This window comes from Euprymna scolopes, chromosome 4 (genome assembly GCF_053919585.1).
Source record: "Euprymna scolopes isolate OS-2025 chromosome 4, ASM5391958v1, whole genome shotgun sequence".
NCBI classification, from domain to species: domain Eukaryota; kingdom Metazoa; phylum Mollusca; class Cephalopoda; order Sepiida; family Sepiolidae; genus Euprymna; species Euprymna scolopes.
This window is the reverse complement of record NC_136485.1, coordinates 35,985,898-36,006,276: the sequence shown is the minus strand read 5'-3', so window position 1 is coordinate 36,006,276 and position 20,379 is coordinate 35,985,898. Positions and strand designations below refer to the sequence as shown.

Here is a 20,379-nt window from a genome sequence, read left to right as displayed (position 1 = left end):
TTTGGATGTTTGAAGGATTTGTTTTTGTTGTATTATTTGGTTCAAAGTTAGGCTGTGTATTTCTTTTTGTTATCTCAGAGTATTTTGTGTTTTCTGCTAGTTTACGGGCTTCTTGAAAGCTTATGTTTTTAGTGTATTTTATTCTGAGAGTTTCTTTTTCTTTTTTCCATTTTTCGCATTCTTTTGAGTTTGCGCTATGATTTTGATGGTAATTGACGCATTTTGGTGCATTTTGACAATCAATATGTGTTTCTTTGTCTCCGCATCTCATGCAAGTTGGTGGTCGTGTACATCGATCTTTATGGTGCCCGTATCGATGACAATTGTGACACCTGAATGGGCTTAGTATATAAATTTCAGTATTTATTTTTTCATATCCTATTTTTATGTTGTTAGGTATTTGAGGAGTATCAAATGTTAATATGTAAGTGTTTGTGTTTATGATTTCGCCGGATCTTGTTTTTGTCTGAATTCTTTTGATATCAATGACGTTTTGATTTTTAAGATTATTTTTTGCTTCTTCTAAGGGGCACAGGGCTAATTCGGGGCACCTGATTACACCTTTGCTAGTGTTCAATGTTCTATGGGGGTAGGTTTTTATTTTTCGATTATCGAAATGTTTCCATTTTTTAATTTCGATTGCTTGTTTCTGGTTTGTTATTTCGATTAACAGTGTGCCATTTTTTTGTTTTTTTACAGTTTTTGGTTTGATTTCTTTTGATAGTATCCTTTCTATTTTGAAAGGAGACATTTTTGTTATTTGTTCTCCTTCAATTGTTTCTATTACAAAAAATCTCGGGAAGGTTTGTTTGTTTATTTCAGTTTCTGAATCTGAGCTGGTTAGATCAGAAACTTCTGAATGACTTCTTTTGAGGCTTATAGTGGGCCATTTTTGTAGTTCGTAATTTTTCTTCTCTAGTGCTCCCCACCCACCTCGGAGCCCTATATGGGAGGTGTTGGGGGGGGGGCCCATTCGCCCCAACAGCAACAGGGATACACGGGAGGTATACTCGTCTCGTTGGTAGACCTAAGCATCTGTAGTTCGTCCATTTTTACTAAAAAATTTTTTTCAAAAGCCTCTTTTTAGTAAGAATATTTGTTTTTCAGCTGTGAAAAGTCCATTTGTCCAGCAAGTCGATTGACCCATGAGCCACCGCTTTCTAAATCTGTTTATTGTAAAAAGGTGGAGAGTACGAGTGGATTTTCTTGTTATGTTAGTCAGGTTTAGAGCTTGACGTGACCAGCCGATTGATTGGATCGGGCCCGTCCAACCGCCCGTCTGGCCCAGTACGAGGCCAAAGTGGAGTGTTGCCACTGATACCTTTGTTTTCCCTAGGTATCAATTATTCAGCCACCAGGATCCCTTTCCTAGGCATTACGGGTCGCCACTCACGGCCAACAGGTGGCTCCATTGAGAGGTTTTTACTCTCTGCAGGAGGGTAGTCGGTGTATTCTTATGCCCCACCGACGGGGTTGAGTAGTAAGGATAGAAAAAGAAAAGAGTGGAAGGGGGGGGGAATGGGGGCTGTTATTTTTGTTTTTATTTTTGCAGAACATAATTAAGTTTTACAAAAGGTGAAATAGAAAACAAAAACAGAAAATCGATGTAGGTGCTTTTCGTCTCAGGAAGCCAGTAGACAGCCTGATCTGGTAGCACCAGCCCCCTCTGAGTTGGAACAGATACATCAAGGGAATTGCCAAGGCTGCTGCAAGAAAAGTGGGGTCTCTCTACCGTATTAGAATGTTACTAACGCCTGAAAGTATCCTGTATCTTTAAAAGGTCACCATTCGTCCATGTATGGAGTATTTTTATTGTCACATTTGGACTGGTGCATTTGCTACTCGTCTCACTACAGGGTTTAAAAGAGTCGCCAAGCTAATAGGTCCTGAACTGTCGTCTAAGCTTCAACCTCTATTCCATCAACGAAATGTTGCATCCCTCTGCTTGTTTTACAAGTATTTTAATGGTAGATGCTTCAACGAACTGCAAGCCCTTGTCCCCACCTCTATGTAAATACCCCCGAAAAACAACAAAATCCCACCCCTATACAGTAGGGATCTCCAGATGTCAGAAAGCCTTCTCCTCTAATAGTTTTTCCCCAGAACTGCTAGACTGTTGAATTCCTTTCTGAGTTCCTGCTTCCAACTGTACTAACATGCAGAAGTTCATTTTGCTGCTCAACTACCTACATAGTGTCCCTGCAACTTATGTCCCATATAGCCCCTATATCAAAGTGGCACTGTACCTTGTTTGAGGTGAAAATATATATATATATATATATATATATATATATATATATATATATATATATATACACACACACACACACACACACACAAGAAAACACAGTATCGTGTTTCTCAATGAACTTCTCATGCAAATACCTCTGTGGATCCAGTGAAAGCCAACTTATCAACATCCATATGTTGGGCCAGAGCTGCACCAGCAGTTGGGCCATAACCATTTACAATATTGAGCACTCCTGGAGGATAGCCAGCCTGAAAGTATTAAATAAAAAGATTTTAATGTCAGATAGAAATACAATTAAAATTAAAAGAATGTATGCATCAAAAATGATAGTTTTAAAGGCAATGTGCAAATATATAAGTTATAATTAAATAAACAAATTAAATTAATTTCCGTTTAACATTTTGATAGACATTCATGTTTGTGTGGACAATACTATTAAGTGGTTATTTTATTGTATTGGGCTGGAAACAGAAAAAATGAGGCTTATACTAAATTCAAACATGTGCCTATAGAATGGGTCTGTTTTTAACTGAAGTCATTTTAACCAACTCGGCCAAAAAGACTAGAATTAAAAGAAAAGTTGAATTTGTACAAATCATTCAGATCCCTCCTTTGTGAATATCTACTTTTTTCATGTTTTCTTTTTATTAATCCATATCTTGGTTGGGTGTAAAAAAAAAATAAAAAAATAAATAAATAAAACAGTCATATCATTCAAAAAGCAGGGATTCAAGTTATCTTCACAAATTGAACTTTCAGTCAACCAGTCTCATTGACAGAGTTGTTGAAAGCGACATCAACTTAACTTTCTATCTAGAGTTGAGTGTCCTGTAAGAAACTCATTTTTCTCCAAGTCAATTTTTTATATAAATACAAGTTTTGATCAAAAGGCAGCAGCAACCACATCAAATCTTGTGAATTGTCTCAAAGAAAACAGACATCATTTATAAGGCACCTTTATTTAACGTGTCTCATTGGCAAAGTTAGTGATCTCAGAGTCTCAGTTTCCTCTTTGTCCATTTTCTACATACTCATTCCGATAAAATAAATAATTGTTTATTTAATACAGGGTGGAATGATAAAATTGCCGCCCTAGAAAAGACGACATGATTCCATTTCCAACATATGACAACAGAACCATCGCCAGCACCCTTAAAATGCAAATGGATGGTTCAATGCTCGAGTCCAACGAAGTTTCTGGCCACAGTTATGGTCTTTGCTGTGGTTTCAAGTGAGGGCCATATCATGCTACTTACATCTTTGAAGTCGGCTTGAAAGTCAACACCAAAGTGTATTTGGATGTGCTAAAGTGTGTGGTGATCCCGTAGTACAATCAGGTAGCTGCTGGCAAACCCTAGGTATGGCAGCAGGACTCAGCACCGGCTCACAAGTCCAAAGAAACTCGGGCTTGACTTCAGAAGGAAGCTACGTCTTTGTATCCTCCTCTCACTGTCCCATTCTCCCAAGGTCTGAACCTGCTGGACTACTTTGTTTGGTTATACATTGAGAATATCACCAACATGACCTCTCACAACACCAAAGTCAGCTTGATCGCTGCCATGAGTATTCGCCGAGCTCCCACTGGCACTTGTGAAAAAGGCAGGTTTCTAGTTCCGGACTTGTATCGAGGCAGTGATTGAGGCTGAGGGTGGCTACATTGAATAGATGTCAGCTCCACTACATAATCAAGTTACCAGAATTGATTTTTTTCAATAAGTTTTAAAATAAAGCTGTAGTATTTTCTTTAGGGCTACAAATTTATCGTTCCATCCTGTAATAAATCAAACACCAGTAATTTTACTCCTCAATTATTAACAGACAAGTCACTCATAAATTCTGAAAATATCAAACTTACCTCACGAGCTAGTTCTGCAATATATAAAGCTGACAAAGGTGTTTGTTCGGCTGTCTTCATTACAACAGTGTTCCCCATCGTAAGAGCAGGTCCAAGTTTCCAGGCTTGCATGAGTAGCGGAAAATTCCACTGAAGAAGAAAAAAAAAAATATCAGTAACTTAAGTTTAGTATCTTTGTAGCTCCTCTGCACGGAGTATAGAAGGAACTTAAATTTATAAAAATTTAAACTGTATTCTGCGATTAAATAATATATGCTAGATTGGAACAATAAGTAATAAACAGAAATCAACATCTAAACTTTAATCCTGTTAAGACCAAGCTCATGTCTCAATTATAGGCGTCTCTTTCTGAAATTCTTATGCATTGCTCTGCTTTCAATGAGAAATCAGTCGGGTTTCTTACGTTTCTCTTATAACATCAATGCAATCGAGTAAGGTAGGTGTTTCTTTATGTAAAATAGTATTTCTTTTTATTTCTGTTTTATTTCTGACCTTATTAAGTATGTCGACCATTACTCTTCAGTTGAGAGCCATCCTTGTAGTTCATCCATTGCTCTTTCTGTTTCTCGTAAAATCAGTTTTCTCTAAACACTTTCTCACACCTGAAGCTATTCTCTATCTCTACAAATTTACTATTAGATAATGTGTGAAGCACTGTTGTCATATCTGTCCCGTTTGAGGCTTCTTAATAATGTGTAGAAATGTATCTAATTTTATTGACTCCACCCTTTCTTCTCTGCAACCTCTCTCTCACACAGACGTGAGGTTGCTAGTCTCAGGCTTTTTTTATAAAGCCTCCTCAGAATTGTTACATCTATTTCCAGCTTTCTTTATCATTTGACTGTCTAGTGGTCTATCAATTCGCTGTTTTGACACTTTCTTGTAATACATCTTATTCTGGTAGCATCTTTCCAAGTATTCCAGGCTTGTGAAACTTTTTTTTGCTGACTGTTTTCCTCCTACCTGTAACTTTGGCCTTTCAAAGACTTAGGTCAATAGGTATCCTGTCTTTGTGATAATCTTTCATTCTTTTTACCTCCTTACATTAAGTGGTTTCACACTTCGAAGCAAGTTCCATAAAAAACGTTCATATTTTTTTGAACAAACACCATATAAACATAGCTATGTACGAGCACCAAATTTTTGTGTTTTTAATTCGTGAAGGGGAGAAGATAATAGTGTCTATACACAAACACTAAAAGGAAGATACTTTCTTTATAGGATTAAATATATTTGTAAATAAATCAATTTTTATTTTTTAAGTATTATTCTTAAGATAAGCCAAAAACATTGTCTGCATAAAAACATGCTTAACATTGCAGAAATAATACTAGAATATTAGTTTTGGAATATGTTTCAATCATAAGCCAAAGCCAAAAAAGAATCCACTTTTTTATGCCTTCATATATAAGCTTTGAACTCCCTTTATTTTTGGCATGAGGAAGTTGAGCTAAACTATGACTGAAACATGTTCTGAAATGTGTCACCAGATATACTTGTATAAATACAACACTCTAATAATATATATATATATATATATATATATATGTATATATATATATATATATAAATAAATAAAAGATTCTTTTTTGAAACTATAGATTCTTTTTTACCAAGTGTCATAAAATGTTAACCAAAGAATAGTATTATAATCTTCAAAAGCCTGCAAATTTTCATGTAGTTTCGTCCCATAGAACCAAATATATGAGCAATTCGATATGGCTACCAGTATATATATATCACCTTTTTTGGCAATTTTATAAGTTCCAAATCTCAGCGACTATTGATCAGAATTTAACAAATGAAGGCTCGTTGGAAAGGTAATGACCTGAATTGTGTAGTGGGCTATGTGGCACTTGCCCTTAAGGTCTCACATTAAGGAGATCATCCATCATCTAGAGCTTATTTTTGGCACTTTTTACAGCCATAAAATGTTTCATTTGTTTTCCTAGTTTTGCATATGAATTACAAAATATCTGATATTTCCCCAAAACCTCTGGCCCTAATGAAAGGGAGACTAAAAGTTGCTGCTATAGTTTCAAATGATCTGAAATAACAGCAAGGAGAGACTTGATTCCAAATATTTCTCATTTTATATTTCCATTCTTTGGTTTTCATAAATCAAGTAAATTTCATACTGGAGATATTCATAATCGTAACCCATTTCCAAAAGAGCAGAGATTTAACATATGCAAAATATTTGGAATCGTCTCTCCCTGTTGTTATTTCAGATCATTTGAAACCATAGCAGCAAGTTTTAGTCTCCTCCATCAAGGTAAGAGGTTTTGAGGAAATATATACATATATATATATATAAATAAATAATTATAAGGTTCTATAAATTTGTGAAAAGTAGAAAAAAAAACTTACAAAAATTTCAAAAGAAAATTTTGAAGAATAAATAAAAAGAATAACAAACTCACAGGAATAATCTGTCCACAAACACCAACTGGTTCATGACGTGTGTAAGTGAAGTAATCTCCTCCTGAAGGAAAAGAATAAAATTGGTGAATAAACAAATTCATTGATTTTTTTTGTTTTCTAGTATTTAAAATTTTTTTTTTTTTTTTACTTCTTTGTATTCAAAAAGAAAGATAAAAATATGAGAAAACACTTATTAATCCTACTCTCTATATAAAACTATAAATAAATAAAAACAAATGTGACAGGATTTCTAAGATACTTGATACTTTGTATTATTTAAATTATTCGAATTACTGTTCTCATCTTTATTATGTTAACAATATTCCAGCCTATGGAACCTACAATGGATGCATCTTTGCAAACTTGGAAATCGTTATTGAATTCAGGAACCTATAGAGAAGTTACATCCAAACTATTTAGTCCACAGGCGTAAACTCAAGAATTGCTCCTTCCTGCTAAGAAAGTATTCAGAGAATTGCAAACTGCCCGTCCGTGGAACCCTGTGTATTTTACACATAAAAAAATCTTGGTCAACACATAATTGTGAAAAGCTATTTATTTCATCGAAGATTTTGAATTAGATTTTTATTACAAATATATTCATTATAATTGGAATGTTTAAAAATACAAAATGCTCAAAAGAAATGTTTAACAAAGCTTTCCTCTTCCCCATGTTAAGAATGACTTCTTAATATTTAGAAAGCCGTTCTTAACAGAAAGGGATCCGCTTTGTTAACTATTCTGTATGTTCATCTTACCATTTAATAAACAAAAGAAAATGTGCTTTTGTTTGAAAATATGAAGAGTTAACAAAGCACTCAGCTGGAACATAATATAGCAGGAACTGATTTAAATTCACCGCTGAACACATTCTTAACTGGAATCGGCAATTCTCAATAGTTATATCCTTTGTTCTTGTTCTATCAGTCAAAATTTAGGTAGAAATTTTTGAGTAAGCAGTTTACGATGTAAAAATTAACTATTTCATATTTATTTTAAAGCTAAGGGAGTATATGGAGTCAGTCCTGAAAATGGCTGAAGCAGATGATCTGAAAATTATTTTATTTCATATATATTTTAAAATCTTTTTAATTTCTCTACATATTGTGAAAGGGGGGGGGGGGTGAAATGAGTGCAATTACATTTCAAGAATGTTATTGTTTTGTTCTATTTGGAGTTGTTCCGAAGCAATAGATATGAAAATGTAGTATTATATTGGAAAAAGGTTGCTCCAGTATCTGAATTAGTTTTTCAGCAGAGTAAAACAAGAAAGGAAACATGCTAAAAGGTTTACAAAGAAAGACGGTAAAAAGAGAAGAGGAAAAGAAAAAAATAAAGAGGCTGCTGGAGAAAGAGATAGAGGGAGGGGGGAGATAGAAATTTTAATACAAAGATATTACACATACTATCACTTCTATATAAATTTACATCATCCCAAAGTGAGAACTATACCATTACATGCCAGAAGACTATCACTTGGAACTGACTGTTACACAGCGCTTTTATTAATTGCACCACAAGCAGAGTTCAAAATCCTGTCAAGGATGACTAACGGTTCTTAAGAAGGTAAGTTACACCAGCCGATATGTGAAAATAGCAACCAAGATGACAAAAGTAACTTGAATAATATAAATAGAAAATGACAAAAAAATATTTAATAAAGATTTTCTTGAAATTGAACAAAATCAGATATCAAAATCTGCTCCAAAACTAAGATTTTAATGGAAGTTTCATATGAAACATTGCAATCTCATTCCTGCAATTATAATATATCACTTATGCTATATGCAATGCTATATCACTTATTACTAGAAAAAAGTTACTCCTGCTCTAACTTACCAACAGGGATGGTTTTACCATGATTTTTGTCAGCCCAGCCAGCATAATACCTGCAGATAACAATATTCAAAAGTTAACATTTTGTTCACTTTACATTTAATTGTTATCTTACAAGACAAATATTGTAGAATTATCCAAACTACCATTAACCATAAAAAGGTCATCACATTAACAAGAATAAAAAATCTGAATAAAATAAATCTAATGAAAATATTAAATGAAGCCGAATACTTAGTAATAGTATTTAAAGAAACAGAATCTGTCCGCTATAATTTATTGACAAAAAACGCTATCCATAAATATGGTTGGATTATTCTACTGCTCCAATAGATGCAATCCTCTACCTGTATAAGAGTCAAGTACATCCTGGGATGGAGTACTGTTGCCACATTTGGGCAAGAGCTGCTCGAAGAACCCTATCCTGCCTTGACAGAGTTCAAGACAAGAGTTGATGATGCTATTTTCTCTTACCTACATCTTTCCCCACAAAAAGGACATTGCAAGCATGTCTTTGCTCTATCGTTATTTTCATGGCACATGCTCATCTGAGCTCCAATCTATAGTTCTCCCTTGCCAAACTTTCACAAAAAACACTCATCCAGCAATAACCACTATCAATTGTTTCCCCCCACTATCTGTGCCTAAACCAAAACGTGGATTCCATGAACAAAGCTTCTTTCCTAGAACTGCCCATCCATGGAACTGTTCTGCTGGCCTACTTTCCAGTTGACTACAATATGTTAGTCTTCAAGTCCAACGTAAACAGTTCTTGTTAAACTGTCTTCTTAAATACTCAAATCAGACCAAATTTCCATAACTTTTTTTTTTTTACAGTGATCACCACTTATCAAGGCCTGGAAGCCACTCAGGGATAAGGGTTATTGCAAGTACATTACGTTAGTGTGGAGATTTGATGAAGTGTTTACTTAAGGGGGGCGGTTCATTAGGAATTTGTTAACATTGGACTTGAAGACATCCAAGTTGTAGTCCGGTGGGAAGCAGGCAGACGGAACAGATTACTATGCTATTGTCCCAGTGACTACCATATACTCATTAACCCTTATCTTTAAGAAAATCATTTTAAATTTCCAGGATTAATAAGATATTATTTTTAAATTATGTAATCATATTTTTTACCCCACCCCCCTCACGCACACAAATAATTTTGTAAAATAGAAAGCTGTGGTGATATCTGAACTTTAATTTTTATATAAATTTCGATTGGAAAAAAAAAAATTCTTTTAGTAACAAAAATAATTTTTGTGAAATCAGTACATATATGACAAATTAAAAGTGAAACTCACTTGTAATATCATAATCTATGTTACAACTATAAAAGATTCAAAATAAAATATTTAAAAATTACACTTTTGGAAAAGATGACACTTTGCTTCATACAACACACGTTTAACTTTTTATTTTAACTTTTTCATTCTGACACGGTTTTGATTTTAATCTTTTACAAGTTGCTGGGGTGTTTGGAGGTGTGTTGAGCAAAAAAAAAAAAAAGTGGTAGTAAGTAGGCAGGCTTGAACCGCAAAGAAGAACAAAGAACATAAAAAAAATAAAAAATTTTTTTAAAATTATGTCTTTGCTGTTGCGTCCATCACAATAACCAGAAGTAACAGTTTTAAATTAAAGCTAGTCAATCGAAAAGAGGATGATGACTTGAAAATATTGATGAAAAAAGTGACTCCCCCTTGTAGAAAAGTGCCCAGTTAAGGGTGAAGGAATTAATGTTTTTGGCCAATTTTTCGATATGTCATCCGAAGGGTTGAGCTTCAAAACGATACCGATCTTGTGAAAGTCCATTGCCTCTGTCGAAAGTTTTAGGCAGACATACAAACATACATAAATACATACATTTAAATAGACAGGTGAGATTTATATTATAGACTAGCAGAGCTACCCGGCGTTGCCCGGGACCGTAACAACAATATAAAAACAAAAGCAGATATTGAACATACGTTTTATTCTTAGGGGAGAGGAATCTTTCAGGGTGAGAGAGAGAGAAAAGATAAAGAGTGTGAGAGAGAGGCAGAAGAGAAAGTTGTTCCATCCTCTTTCCCAAATTTGACTACTGTTCACGTTTGAACTCTCATTGTCGAGTTGATCCTCGAGTTGCCTATTGGCCTTGATAAGTGCTAATATAGAGAAAAGAGAAACAGGGGTAGAGAGAGAGAAGATAAAGAGTGTGAGAGAGAGGCAGAAGAGAAAGTTGTTCCATCCTCTTTCCCAAATTTGAATACTGTGCACGTTTGAACTCTCATCGTCGAGTTGATCCTCGAGTTGCCTATTGGCCTTGATAAGTGCTAATATAGAGAGAAGAGAAACAGGGTGAGAGAGAGAGAAGATAAAGAGTGTTAGAGAGAGGCAGAAGAGAAAGTTGTTCCATCCTCTTTTCCAAATTGTAATACTGTGCACGTTTGAACTCTCATCGTCGAGTCTATCCTCGATTTGCCTATTGGCCTTGATAAGTGCTAATATAGAGAGAAGAGAAACAGGGTAGGAGAGAGAGAGAGCGAGAGAGAGAGAGAAGATAAATAGTCTGAGAGAGAGGCAGAAGAGAAAGTTGTTCCATCCTCTTTCCCAAATTTCACTACTGTGCACGTTTGAACTCTCAATCTCGAGTTGCCTATTGGCCTTGATAAGTGCTAATATAGATAGAAGGGAAAGAGGGTGAGAGAGAGAGAGTAGATAAAGAGGGTGAGAGAGAGAAAGAGAAGAGAAAGAGGTCTAGATAGAGAGAGAGAGAGAGAAGAGAGTGAGAGAGAGAAATATGGTGAGTCGAGTTGATCCTCGAGTTGCCTATTTGCCTTGATAAGTGCTAATATAGAGAGAAGAGAAACAGGGTGAGAGAGAGAGAAGATAAAGAGTGTTAGAGAGAGGCAGAAGAGAAAGTTGTTCCATCCTCTTTTCCAAATTGTAATACTGTGCACGTTTGAACTCTCATCGTCGAGTCTATCCTCGATTTGCCTATTGGCCTTGATAAGTGCTAATATAGAGAGAAGAGAAACAGGGTGAGAGAGAGAGAGTAGATAAAGAGGGTGAGAGAGGGAAAGAGAAGAGAAAGAGGTCTAGAGAGAGAGAGAGAGAGAAGAGAGTGAGAGAGAGAGAAATATGGTGAGTCGAGTTGATCCTCGAGTTGCCTATTTGCCTTGATAAGTGCTAATATAGAGAGAAGAGAAAAAGGGTGAGAGAAAGAGAGAAGAGAAAAAGGGTGAGAGAGAGAGAGAAGATAAAGAGTGTTAGAGAGCGGCAGAAGAGAAAGTTGTTCCATCCTCTTTTCCAAATTGTAATACTGTGCACGTTTGAACTCTCATCGTCGAGTCTATCCTCAATTTGCCTATTGGCCTTGATAAGTGCTAATATAGAGAGAAGAGAAACAGAGTGAGAGAGAGAGCGAGAGAGAGAGAGAAGATAAATAGTGTGAGAGAGAGGCAGAAGAGAAAGTTGTTCCATCCTCTTTCCCAAATTTCACTACTGTGCACGTTTGAACTCTCAATCTCGAGTTGCCTATTGGCCTTGATAAGTGCTAATATAGATAGAAGGGAAAGAGGGTGAGAGAGAGAGTAGATAAAGAGGGTGAGAGAGAGAAAGAGAAGAGAAAGAGGTCTAGATAGAGAGAAGAGAGTGGGAGAGAGAAGAGAGTGAGAGAGAGAAGAGAGTGAGAGAGAGAAGAGAGTGAGAGAGAGAAGAGAGTGAGAGAGAGAAGAGAGTGAGAGAGAGAAGAGAGTGAGAGAGAGAAGAGAGTGAGAGAGAGAAGAGAGTGAGAGAGAGAAGAGAGTGAGAGAGAGAAGAGAGTGAGAGAGAGAAGAGAGTGAGAGAGAGAAGAGAGTGAGAGAGAGAAGAGAGTGAGAGAGAGAAGAGAGTGAGAGAGAGAAGAGAGTGAGAGAGAGAAGAGAGTGAGAGAGAGAAGAGAGTGAGAGAGAGAAGAGAGTGAGAGAGAGAGAGAGAAGAGAGTGAGAGAGAGAGAGAGAAATATGGTGAGTCGAGTTGATCCTCGAGTTGCCTATTTGCCTTGATAAGTGCTAATATAGAGAGAAGAGAAACAGGGTGAGAGAGAGAGAAGATAGAGAGTGTTAGAGAGAGGCAGAAGAGAAAGTTGTTCCATCCTCTTTTCCAAATTGTAATACTGTGCACGTTTGCACTCTCATCGTCGAGTCTATCCTCGATTTGCCTATTGGCCTTGATAAGTGCTAATATAGAGAGAAGAGAAACAGGGTGAGAGAGAGAGCGAGAGAGACAGAGAAGATAAATAGTCTGAGAGAGAGGCAGAAGAGAAAGTTGTTCCATCCTCTTTTCCAAATTGTAATACTGTGCACGTTTGAACTCTCATCGTCGAGTCTATCCTCGATTTGCCTATTGGCCTTGATAAGTGCTAATATAGAGAGAAGAGAAACAGAGTGAGAGAGAGAGAGGGAGAGAGAGAGAGAGAAGATAAATAGTGTGAGAGAGAGGCAGAAGAGAAAGTTGTTCCATCCTCTTTCCCAAATTTCACTACTGTGCACGTTTGAACTCTCAATCTCGAGTTGCCTATTGGCCTTGATAAGTGCTAATATAGATAGAAGGGAAAGAGGGTGAGAGAGAGAGAGAGAGTAGATAAAGAGGGTGAGAGAGAGAAAGAGAAGAGAAAGAGGTCTAGAGAGAGAGAGAGAAGAGAGTGAGAGAGAGAGAGAGAAATATGGTGAGTCGAGTTGATCCTCTAGTTGACTATTTGCCTTGATAAGTGCTAATATAGAGAGAAGAGAAACAGGGTGAGAGAGAGAGAAGATAAAGAGTGTTAGAGAGAGGCAGAAGAGAAAGTTGTTCCATCCTCTTTTCCAAATTGTAATACTGTGCACGTTTGAACTCTCATCGTCGAGTCTATCCTCGATTTGCCTATTGGCCTTGATAAGTGCTAATATAGAGAGAAGAGAAACAGGGTGAGAGAGAGAGAGAGAGAAGAGAGTGAGAGAAATATGGTGATAGAGAGAGAGTTAGGAAAGAGGACACAAGCGGTTCTAATAAAATGTGCATCTATAGGAGATAATGCCTGGGAATGGGTGCACTGTTTTTGTTGGTTTTGAAGCTGCCTCTTCCCCCCCCCCACAGTTTAACAGTGGTGTGACGTCAAGAGAAAGAGGGTGAGAGAGAGGGAAGAGTAAGTGGGTGAGAGAGAGAGAGAGAGAGAGAGAAAAAAGAGAAAGACGGTGTTTGTTTTGTGAAAAAAGTTGTTATTTACAATTGTTCGCCATTAGTGGATGTTGACGTCACGTCACGTGACATGACTAAGCGTTTTTTTTTACGTATGAATAACATTTTTTGTTTTAATTATAAAGTCTACACTTAATTTTATAGAAAATAATGTATATATAATAGGAAAAAAAATTTACTGGTTTTGTTGGATTCAAGTGGATCCCCCCCTCCAGTTTAAGAGGTAGGAGGTCACGTGGTAATATACAAAATGGCTAGCGTAAATATAAAGATCGGTTTTATTATCGACGAATATTTTGAAAGCTGAATTTTTTTATTCCTGTACATTTTTTCCTGACATTTTTCGTTAAAAATCTTGTATAAATACTATTTTTAACCAGTTAATTACGTTGGAGACATTGTCATGAAGTTTAATAATATATAGAACGAAGGAGAAGAGAAATTGCAAAAGTATCGTAGAAAGAACTTGTTATTTACAATTGTTCGCCATTAGTGGACGTTGACGTCACGTCACGTGACATGACTAAGCGTTTTTTTTTTTACGTATGAATTACATTGGATCATTCAAGAATTACGTAATAAAAAGCATTAAAATGACAGGTTTTTTGGGGGCCCCCCTGGGGGAAAAACGATAAGTTCACCCCTTTCTACTGGTCCGTTTGACGTGAAATTTCGATATTTGTCATCCGGGATATGGGGCTTCGATATGATACCAAATTTGTCAAGTCTGGTTCCGTCTTTCAAAAGTTTTAGCGTTACAAACAAACATACATACACACAGACGTTTGGCTTTTATATATATAGACTAGCAGGGCTACCCGGCGTTGCCCGGGACCGTATAAACAATGAAAACAACAAAAGCAGATATTGAACATATGTTTTATTCTTAGGGGACAGGAATCTTTCAGGGTGAGAGAGAGAGAGAGAAGATAAAGAGTGTGAGAGAGAGGCAGAAGAGAAAGTTGTTCCATCCTCTTTCCCAAATTTGACTACTGTTCACGTTTGAACTCTCATCGTCGAGTTGATCCTCGAGTTGCCTATCGGCTTTGATAAGTGCTAATATAGAGAGAAGAGAAACAGGGTAAGAGAGAGAGAAGATAAAGAGTGTGAGAGAGAGGCAGAAGAGAAAGTTGTTCCATCCTCTTTCCCAAATTTAGATACTGTGTACGTTTGAACTCTCATCGTCGAGTTGATCCTCTAGTTGCCTATTGGCCTTGATAAGTGCTAATATAGAGAGAAGAGAAACAGGGTGAGAAAGAGAGAGAAGATAAAGAGTGTGAGAGACAGGCAGAAGAGAAAGTTGTTCCATCCTCTTTCCCAAATTTGAATACTGTGCACGTTTGAACTCTCATCGTCGAGTTGATCCTCGAGTTGCATATTGGCCTTGATAAGTGCTAATATAGAGAGAAGAGAAACAGGGTGAGAGAGAGAGAGAAGATAAAGAGTGTGAGAGAGAGGCAGTAGAGAAAGTTGTTCCATCCTCTTTCCCAAATTTGAATACTGTGCACGTTTGAACTCTCATCGTCGAGTTGATCCTCAAGTTGCATATTGGCCTTGATAAGTGCTAATATAGAGAGAAGAGAAACAGGGTGAGAGAGTGAGAGAAGATAAAGAGAGTTAGAGAGAGGCAGAAGAGGAAGTTGTTCCATCCTCTTTCCCAAATTTGAATACTGTGCACGTTTGAACTCTCATCGTCGAGTTGATGCTCGAGTTGCCTATTGGCCTTGATAAGTGCTAATATAGAGAGAAGAGAAACAGGGTGAGAGAGAGAGAGAAGATAAAGAGTGTGAGAGAGAGGCAGAAGAGAAAGTTGTTCCATCCTCTTTCCCAAATTTGAATACTGTGCACGTTTGAACTCTCATCGTCGAGTTGATGCTCGAGTTGCCTATTGGCCTTGATAAGTGCTAATATAGAGAGAAGAGAAACAGGGTGAGAGAGAGAGAAGATAAAGAGTGTGAGAGAGAGGCAGAAGAGAAAGTTGTTCCATCCTCTTTCCCAAATTTGAATACTGTGCACGTTTGAACTCTCATCGTCGAGTTGATGCTCGAGTTGCCTATTGGCCTTGATAAGTGCTAATATAGAGAGAAGAGAAACAGGGTGAGAGAGAGAGAGAAGATAAAGAGTGTGAGAGAGAGGCAGGATAGAAAGTTGTTCCATCCTCTTTCCCAAATTTGAATACTGTGCACGTTTGGACTCTCATCGTCGAGTTGATGCTCGAGTTGCCTATTGGCCTTGATAAGTGCTAATATAGAGAGAAGAGAAACAGGGTGAGAGAGAGAGAGAAGATAAAGAGTGTGAGAGAGAGGCAGAAGAGAAAGTTGTTCCATCCTCTTTCCCAAATTTGAATACTGTGCACGTTTGAACTCTCATCGTCGAGTTGATGCTCGAGTTGCCTATTGGCCTTGATAAGTGCTAATATAGAGAGAAGAGAAACAGGGTGAGAGAGAGAGAGAAGATAAAGAGTGTGAGAGAGAGGCAGAAGAGAAAGTTGTTCCATCCTCTTTCCCAAATTTGAATACTGTGCACGTTTGAACTCTCATCGTCGAGTTGATGCTCGAGTTGCCTATTGGCCTTGATAAGTGCTAATATAGAGAGAAGAGAAACAGGGTGAGAGAGAGAGAGAAGATAAAGAGTGTGAGAGAGAGAGAGAAGATAAAGAGTGTGAGAGAGAGGCAGAAGAGAAAGTTGTTCCATCCTCTTTCCCCAATTTGAATACTGTGCACGTTTGAACTCTCATCGTCGAGTTGATGCTCGAGTTGCCTATTGGCCTTGATAAGTGCTAATATAGAGAGAAGAGAAACAGGGGTAGAGAGAGAGAGAAGATAAAGAGTGTGAGAGAGAGGCAGAAGAGAAAGTTGTTCTATCCTCTTTCCCAAATTTGAATACTGTGCACATTTGAACTCTCATCGTCGAGTTTATCCTCTAGTTGCCTATTGGCCTTGATAAGTGCTAATATAGAGAGAAGAGAAACAGGGGTAGAGAGAGAGAGAAGATAAGAGTGTGAGAGAGAGGCAGAAGAGCACTACTGTGCACGTTTCAACTCTCATCCTCGAGTCGCTTATTGGCCTTGATAAGTGCTAATATAGATAGAAGGGAAAGAGGGTGAGAGAGAGAGTAGATAAAGAGGGTGAGAGAGAGAAAGAGGTCTAGAGAGAGAGAAGAGAGAGTTAGAGAGAGAGAGAAATATGGTGATAGAGAGAGAGTTAGGAAAGAGGACGCAAGCGGTTCTAATAAAATGTGCATCTATAGGAGATAATGCCTGGGAATGTGTGCACTGTTTTTGTTGGTTTGAAGCTGCCTCTTCCCCCCCCCCACAGTTTAACAGTGGTGTGACGTCAAGAGAAAGAAGGTGAGAGAGAGGGAAGAGTAAGTGGGTGAGAGAGAGAGAGAGAGAGAGAGAGAAAGAGAGAGAAAGAGAGAGAAAAAAAAGAAAGACGGTGTTGGTTTTGTGAAAAAAGTTGTTATTTACAATTGTTCGCCATTAGTGGATGTTGACGTCACGTCACGTGACATGACTAAGCGTTTTTTTTTTAAGTATGAATAACATTTTTTGTTTTAATTATAAAGTCTACACTTAATTTTATAGAAAATAATGTATATATAATAGAAAAAAAAATTTACTGGTTTTGTTGGATTCAAGTGGATCCCCCCTCCAGTTTAAGAGATAGGAGGTCACGTGGTAATATACAAAATGGCTAGCGTAAATATAAAGATCGGTTTTATTATCGACGAATATTTTGAAAGCTGAATTTTTTTATTCCTGTACATTTTTTCCTGACATTTTTCGTTAAAACTCTTGTATAAATACTATTTTTAACCAGTTAATTACGTTGGAGACATTGTCATGAAGTTTAATAATATATAGAACGAAGGAGAAAAGAAATTACAAAAGTATCGCAAAAAGAAAGTTGTTATTTACATTTGTTCGCCATTACTGGATGTTGACGTCACGTCACGTGACATGACTAAGCGTTTTTGGATTACGTAATAAAAACATTAAAATGACAGGTTTTTTTGGGGGCCCCCCTAGGAGAAAAACGATCAGTTGACCCCTTTCTACTGGTCCGTTTGACGTGAAATTTCGATATTTGTCATCCGGGTGATCAAGGTGCAATATGATACCAAATTTGTCAACTCTGGTTCCGTCTTTCAAAAGTTTTAGCGTTACAAACAAACATACATACATACACACAGACGTTTGGCTTTTATATATTATACTAGCAGGGCTACCCGGCGTTGCTCGGGACCGTATAAACAATGAAAAAACAAAAGCAGATATTGAACATATGTTTGATTCTTAGGGGAGAGGAATCTTTCATCTCTATGTATTATTTGTTTTATCTACCCTAGGACTGATATTGTTCATGTTTTATCCCTAGCATAGGTAATTTACAGCATGTATATGAAATTGTTTTACCTTAGGGAGAAGAGAACAGGTAATATACAACATAATGTGTCTATATTACATCCCTGGCAACGCCTAGAAACCAGCTAGAACATGTATTTCAGTCAATCTTTATTATATCCTGGGCTATGCCGGGAAACCAGCTAATCTCTTTTTAGTGACTTGACCACCAAAATACCTCCCTAAGTGTGTCCTTTCTTTTGAACTTATTAGATATAGGTATCTAGAAATGTGTGTGAAATTTTGTTGAATGCATTGTTCACTATGATTTTCTTATTGTTCTACACAATATCAACTGTAGCGAAATAACACAGTAAACTTAGTGTAGTGTTAGAATAAAGAGCAAAGGAAAAAATTAGAATCATATTTTGTAATTGCAAATCTAAATTTGCTAGCATGTACCAGTATTTGCCAGGTTGTGGAAATTTGGAACTTATAACATATGTAGTGGCCTTTTCCTAGATACCTATTGCTAAAAATTATACTTTCATTTTGTTAGAAAAATCTCTCTTCAGATGCCCTGCATCATTCAAAATAAAAACAAATATTTTTATAATTGTTTCAGTATATTGCTACACAATGTGAAAGTTTTTAACGTTTGTAAAAAAAATCATGAATGTGCTTATATTGCAAAAAAGAAAATATCAGTGCACAGTATTGAAAGTGTTTGAGATTCAAAAGTCTGTAACATTTCTACTAACTTCATAAGATGTCATGTGAGAAACTGAATTGAATATCAAGACATTATCTGAAGCGTTTTTATTTTGGTGTAACATATGTGTTTACAGTGAACCTTAACTTTTAATAAACAGATTGGTATGCAATGACATAGGCTAAGAATCTTTAAAATATATATAAATTGGAAAAATGTGTGAACAAATGAAAAAAAAATGATCCGCTCCACTTGATGACATCAAGCACAGTAATATTTTAGTGAAGAAAATATGAAATTGATGTTCAGTGATTAGTTTGGATGAATGAGAAAATGTAATTGTTTGATGCATAAAAATAACTCAGTTGCTGTATTTGATATTAAGCAGCAAAATATAGTGATTTGAATATTTGGGAAAACATCAAACCAGATTATGTAAAAAGAAAAAAAAAAAGATGAAATTAGAAAATATATATTTTATGTTTATGAGTTCTGCCAATCAAAATTTTGTGGCAGAAATTGGGTGATTACCATGCAATTTTATTTTGGTAAAATTCTTAAATTATTAGAATGTTTATTATAATTTCTAATTAGTGACTTGTTATAATCAAAATCCGCCCTAAAGAGTGTCCTTTCTTTTATTAGGTATCAGAGTAGGTATCAAGATTTCTACTTCTATACAAATGTGATATTTCAGATCTGTACATAAAAAATTTGTTGAATATATAGGTTGAGAATTGTTCTGTGTCGCTCTCTCTCACACACACACGCATTCTCACTTTTATAGATATAATAGATAGATTACTCTAGATATATTTCCATATGTCTGAATACCCTATATACAAATTTTCAAATCTGTAGATAAAAAAATTTGTTGAGTATATAGGTTGAAAATTGTTCTCTCTCTCTCACACACACATTCTCAATTTTAGAGATATAATAGATAGATTATGCTAGATATATTTCCATATGTCTGAATACCCTATATACAAATTTTCTAATCTGTAGATCAAATATTTGTTGAATATATAGGTTGAAAATTGTTCTTACTCTCTCTCTCTCTCTCTCTGGCTACCTCACACACACATTCTAACTTTTATAGATATAATAGATAGATTATGCTAGATATATTTCCATATGTGTGAATACCCTATATACAAATTTTCTAATTTGTAGATAAAAAATTTGTAGAGTGCATAGGTTGAGAATTGTTCTCTCTATCTCTCACACACACACATTCTAACTTTTAAAGATATAATAGATTATGCTAGATATATTTCGATATTTCTGAATACCCTATATATAAAAATTTGTTGAATGTATAGGTTGAGAACTGTTCTCTCTCTCTCTCTCTCTCGCTCACACACACACACACATTCTCACTTTTATAGATATAATAGAAAGATTATCCTAGATATATTTCTATTTGTATGAATACTCTATATACAAATTTTAAAATCTGTAGATAAAGAATTTGTTGAGTATATGGGTTGAGAATTGTTCTCTCTCTCTCTCTCTCACACACACACACATTCTCACTTTTATAGATATAATAGATTATGCTAGATATATTTCCATATGTCTGAATACCCTATATACAAATTTTCAAATCTGTAGATAAAAAATTTGTTGAGTATATAGGTTGAGAATTGTTCTCTCTCTCTCTATCACACACATTCTCACTTTTATAGATATAATAGACAGATTATGCCAGATATATTAAAATATGTCTGAATGCCCAATATACAAATTTTGAA

The 20,379-nt window shown here is 36.0% G+C and overlaps 1 protein-coding gene across 1 annotated transcript in view; it reads right to left on the bottom strand.

Annotated features, from left to right (window-relative positions):
- Positions 1–20,379, bottom strand: part of LOC145267125 (aldehyde dehydrogenase, mitochondrial-like) — a 134,529-nt gene that overhangs the window by 40,035 nt on the left and 74,115 nt on the right. The window contains exons 5-8 of the mRNA XM_080123162.1: positions 8,370–8,419; positions 6,530–6,591; positions 4,107–4,235; positions 2,386–2,499 (exon numbers count right to left, since the gene is read on the bottom strand). Of these exons, the coding sequence (XP_079979288.1) occupies positions 2,386–2,499; positions 4,107–4,235; positions 6,530–6,591; positions 8,370–8,419 (355 nt within the window). The remainder of the gene's footprint in view (positions 1–2,385; positions 2,500–4,106; positions 4,236–6,529; positions 6,592–8,369; positions 8,420–20,379) is intronic.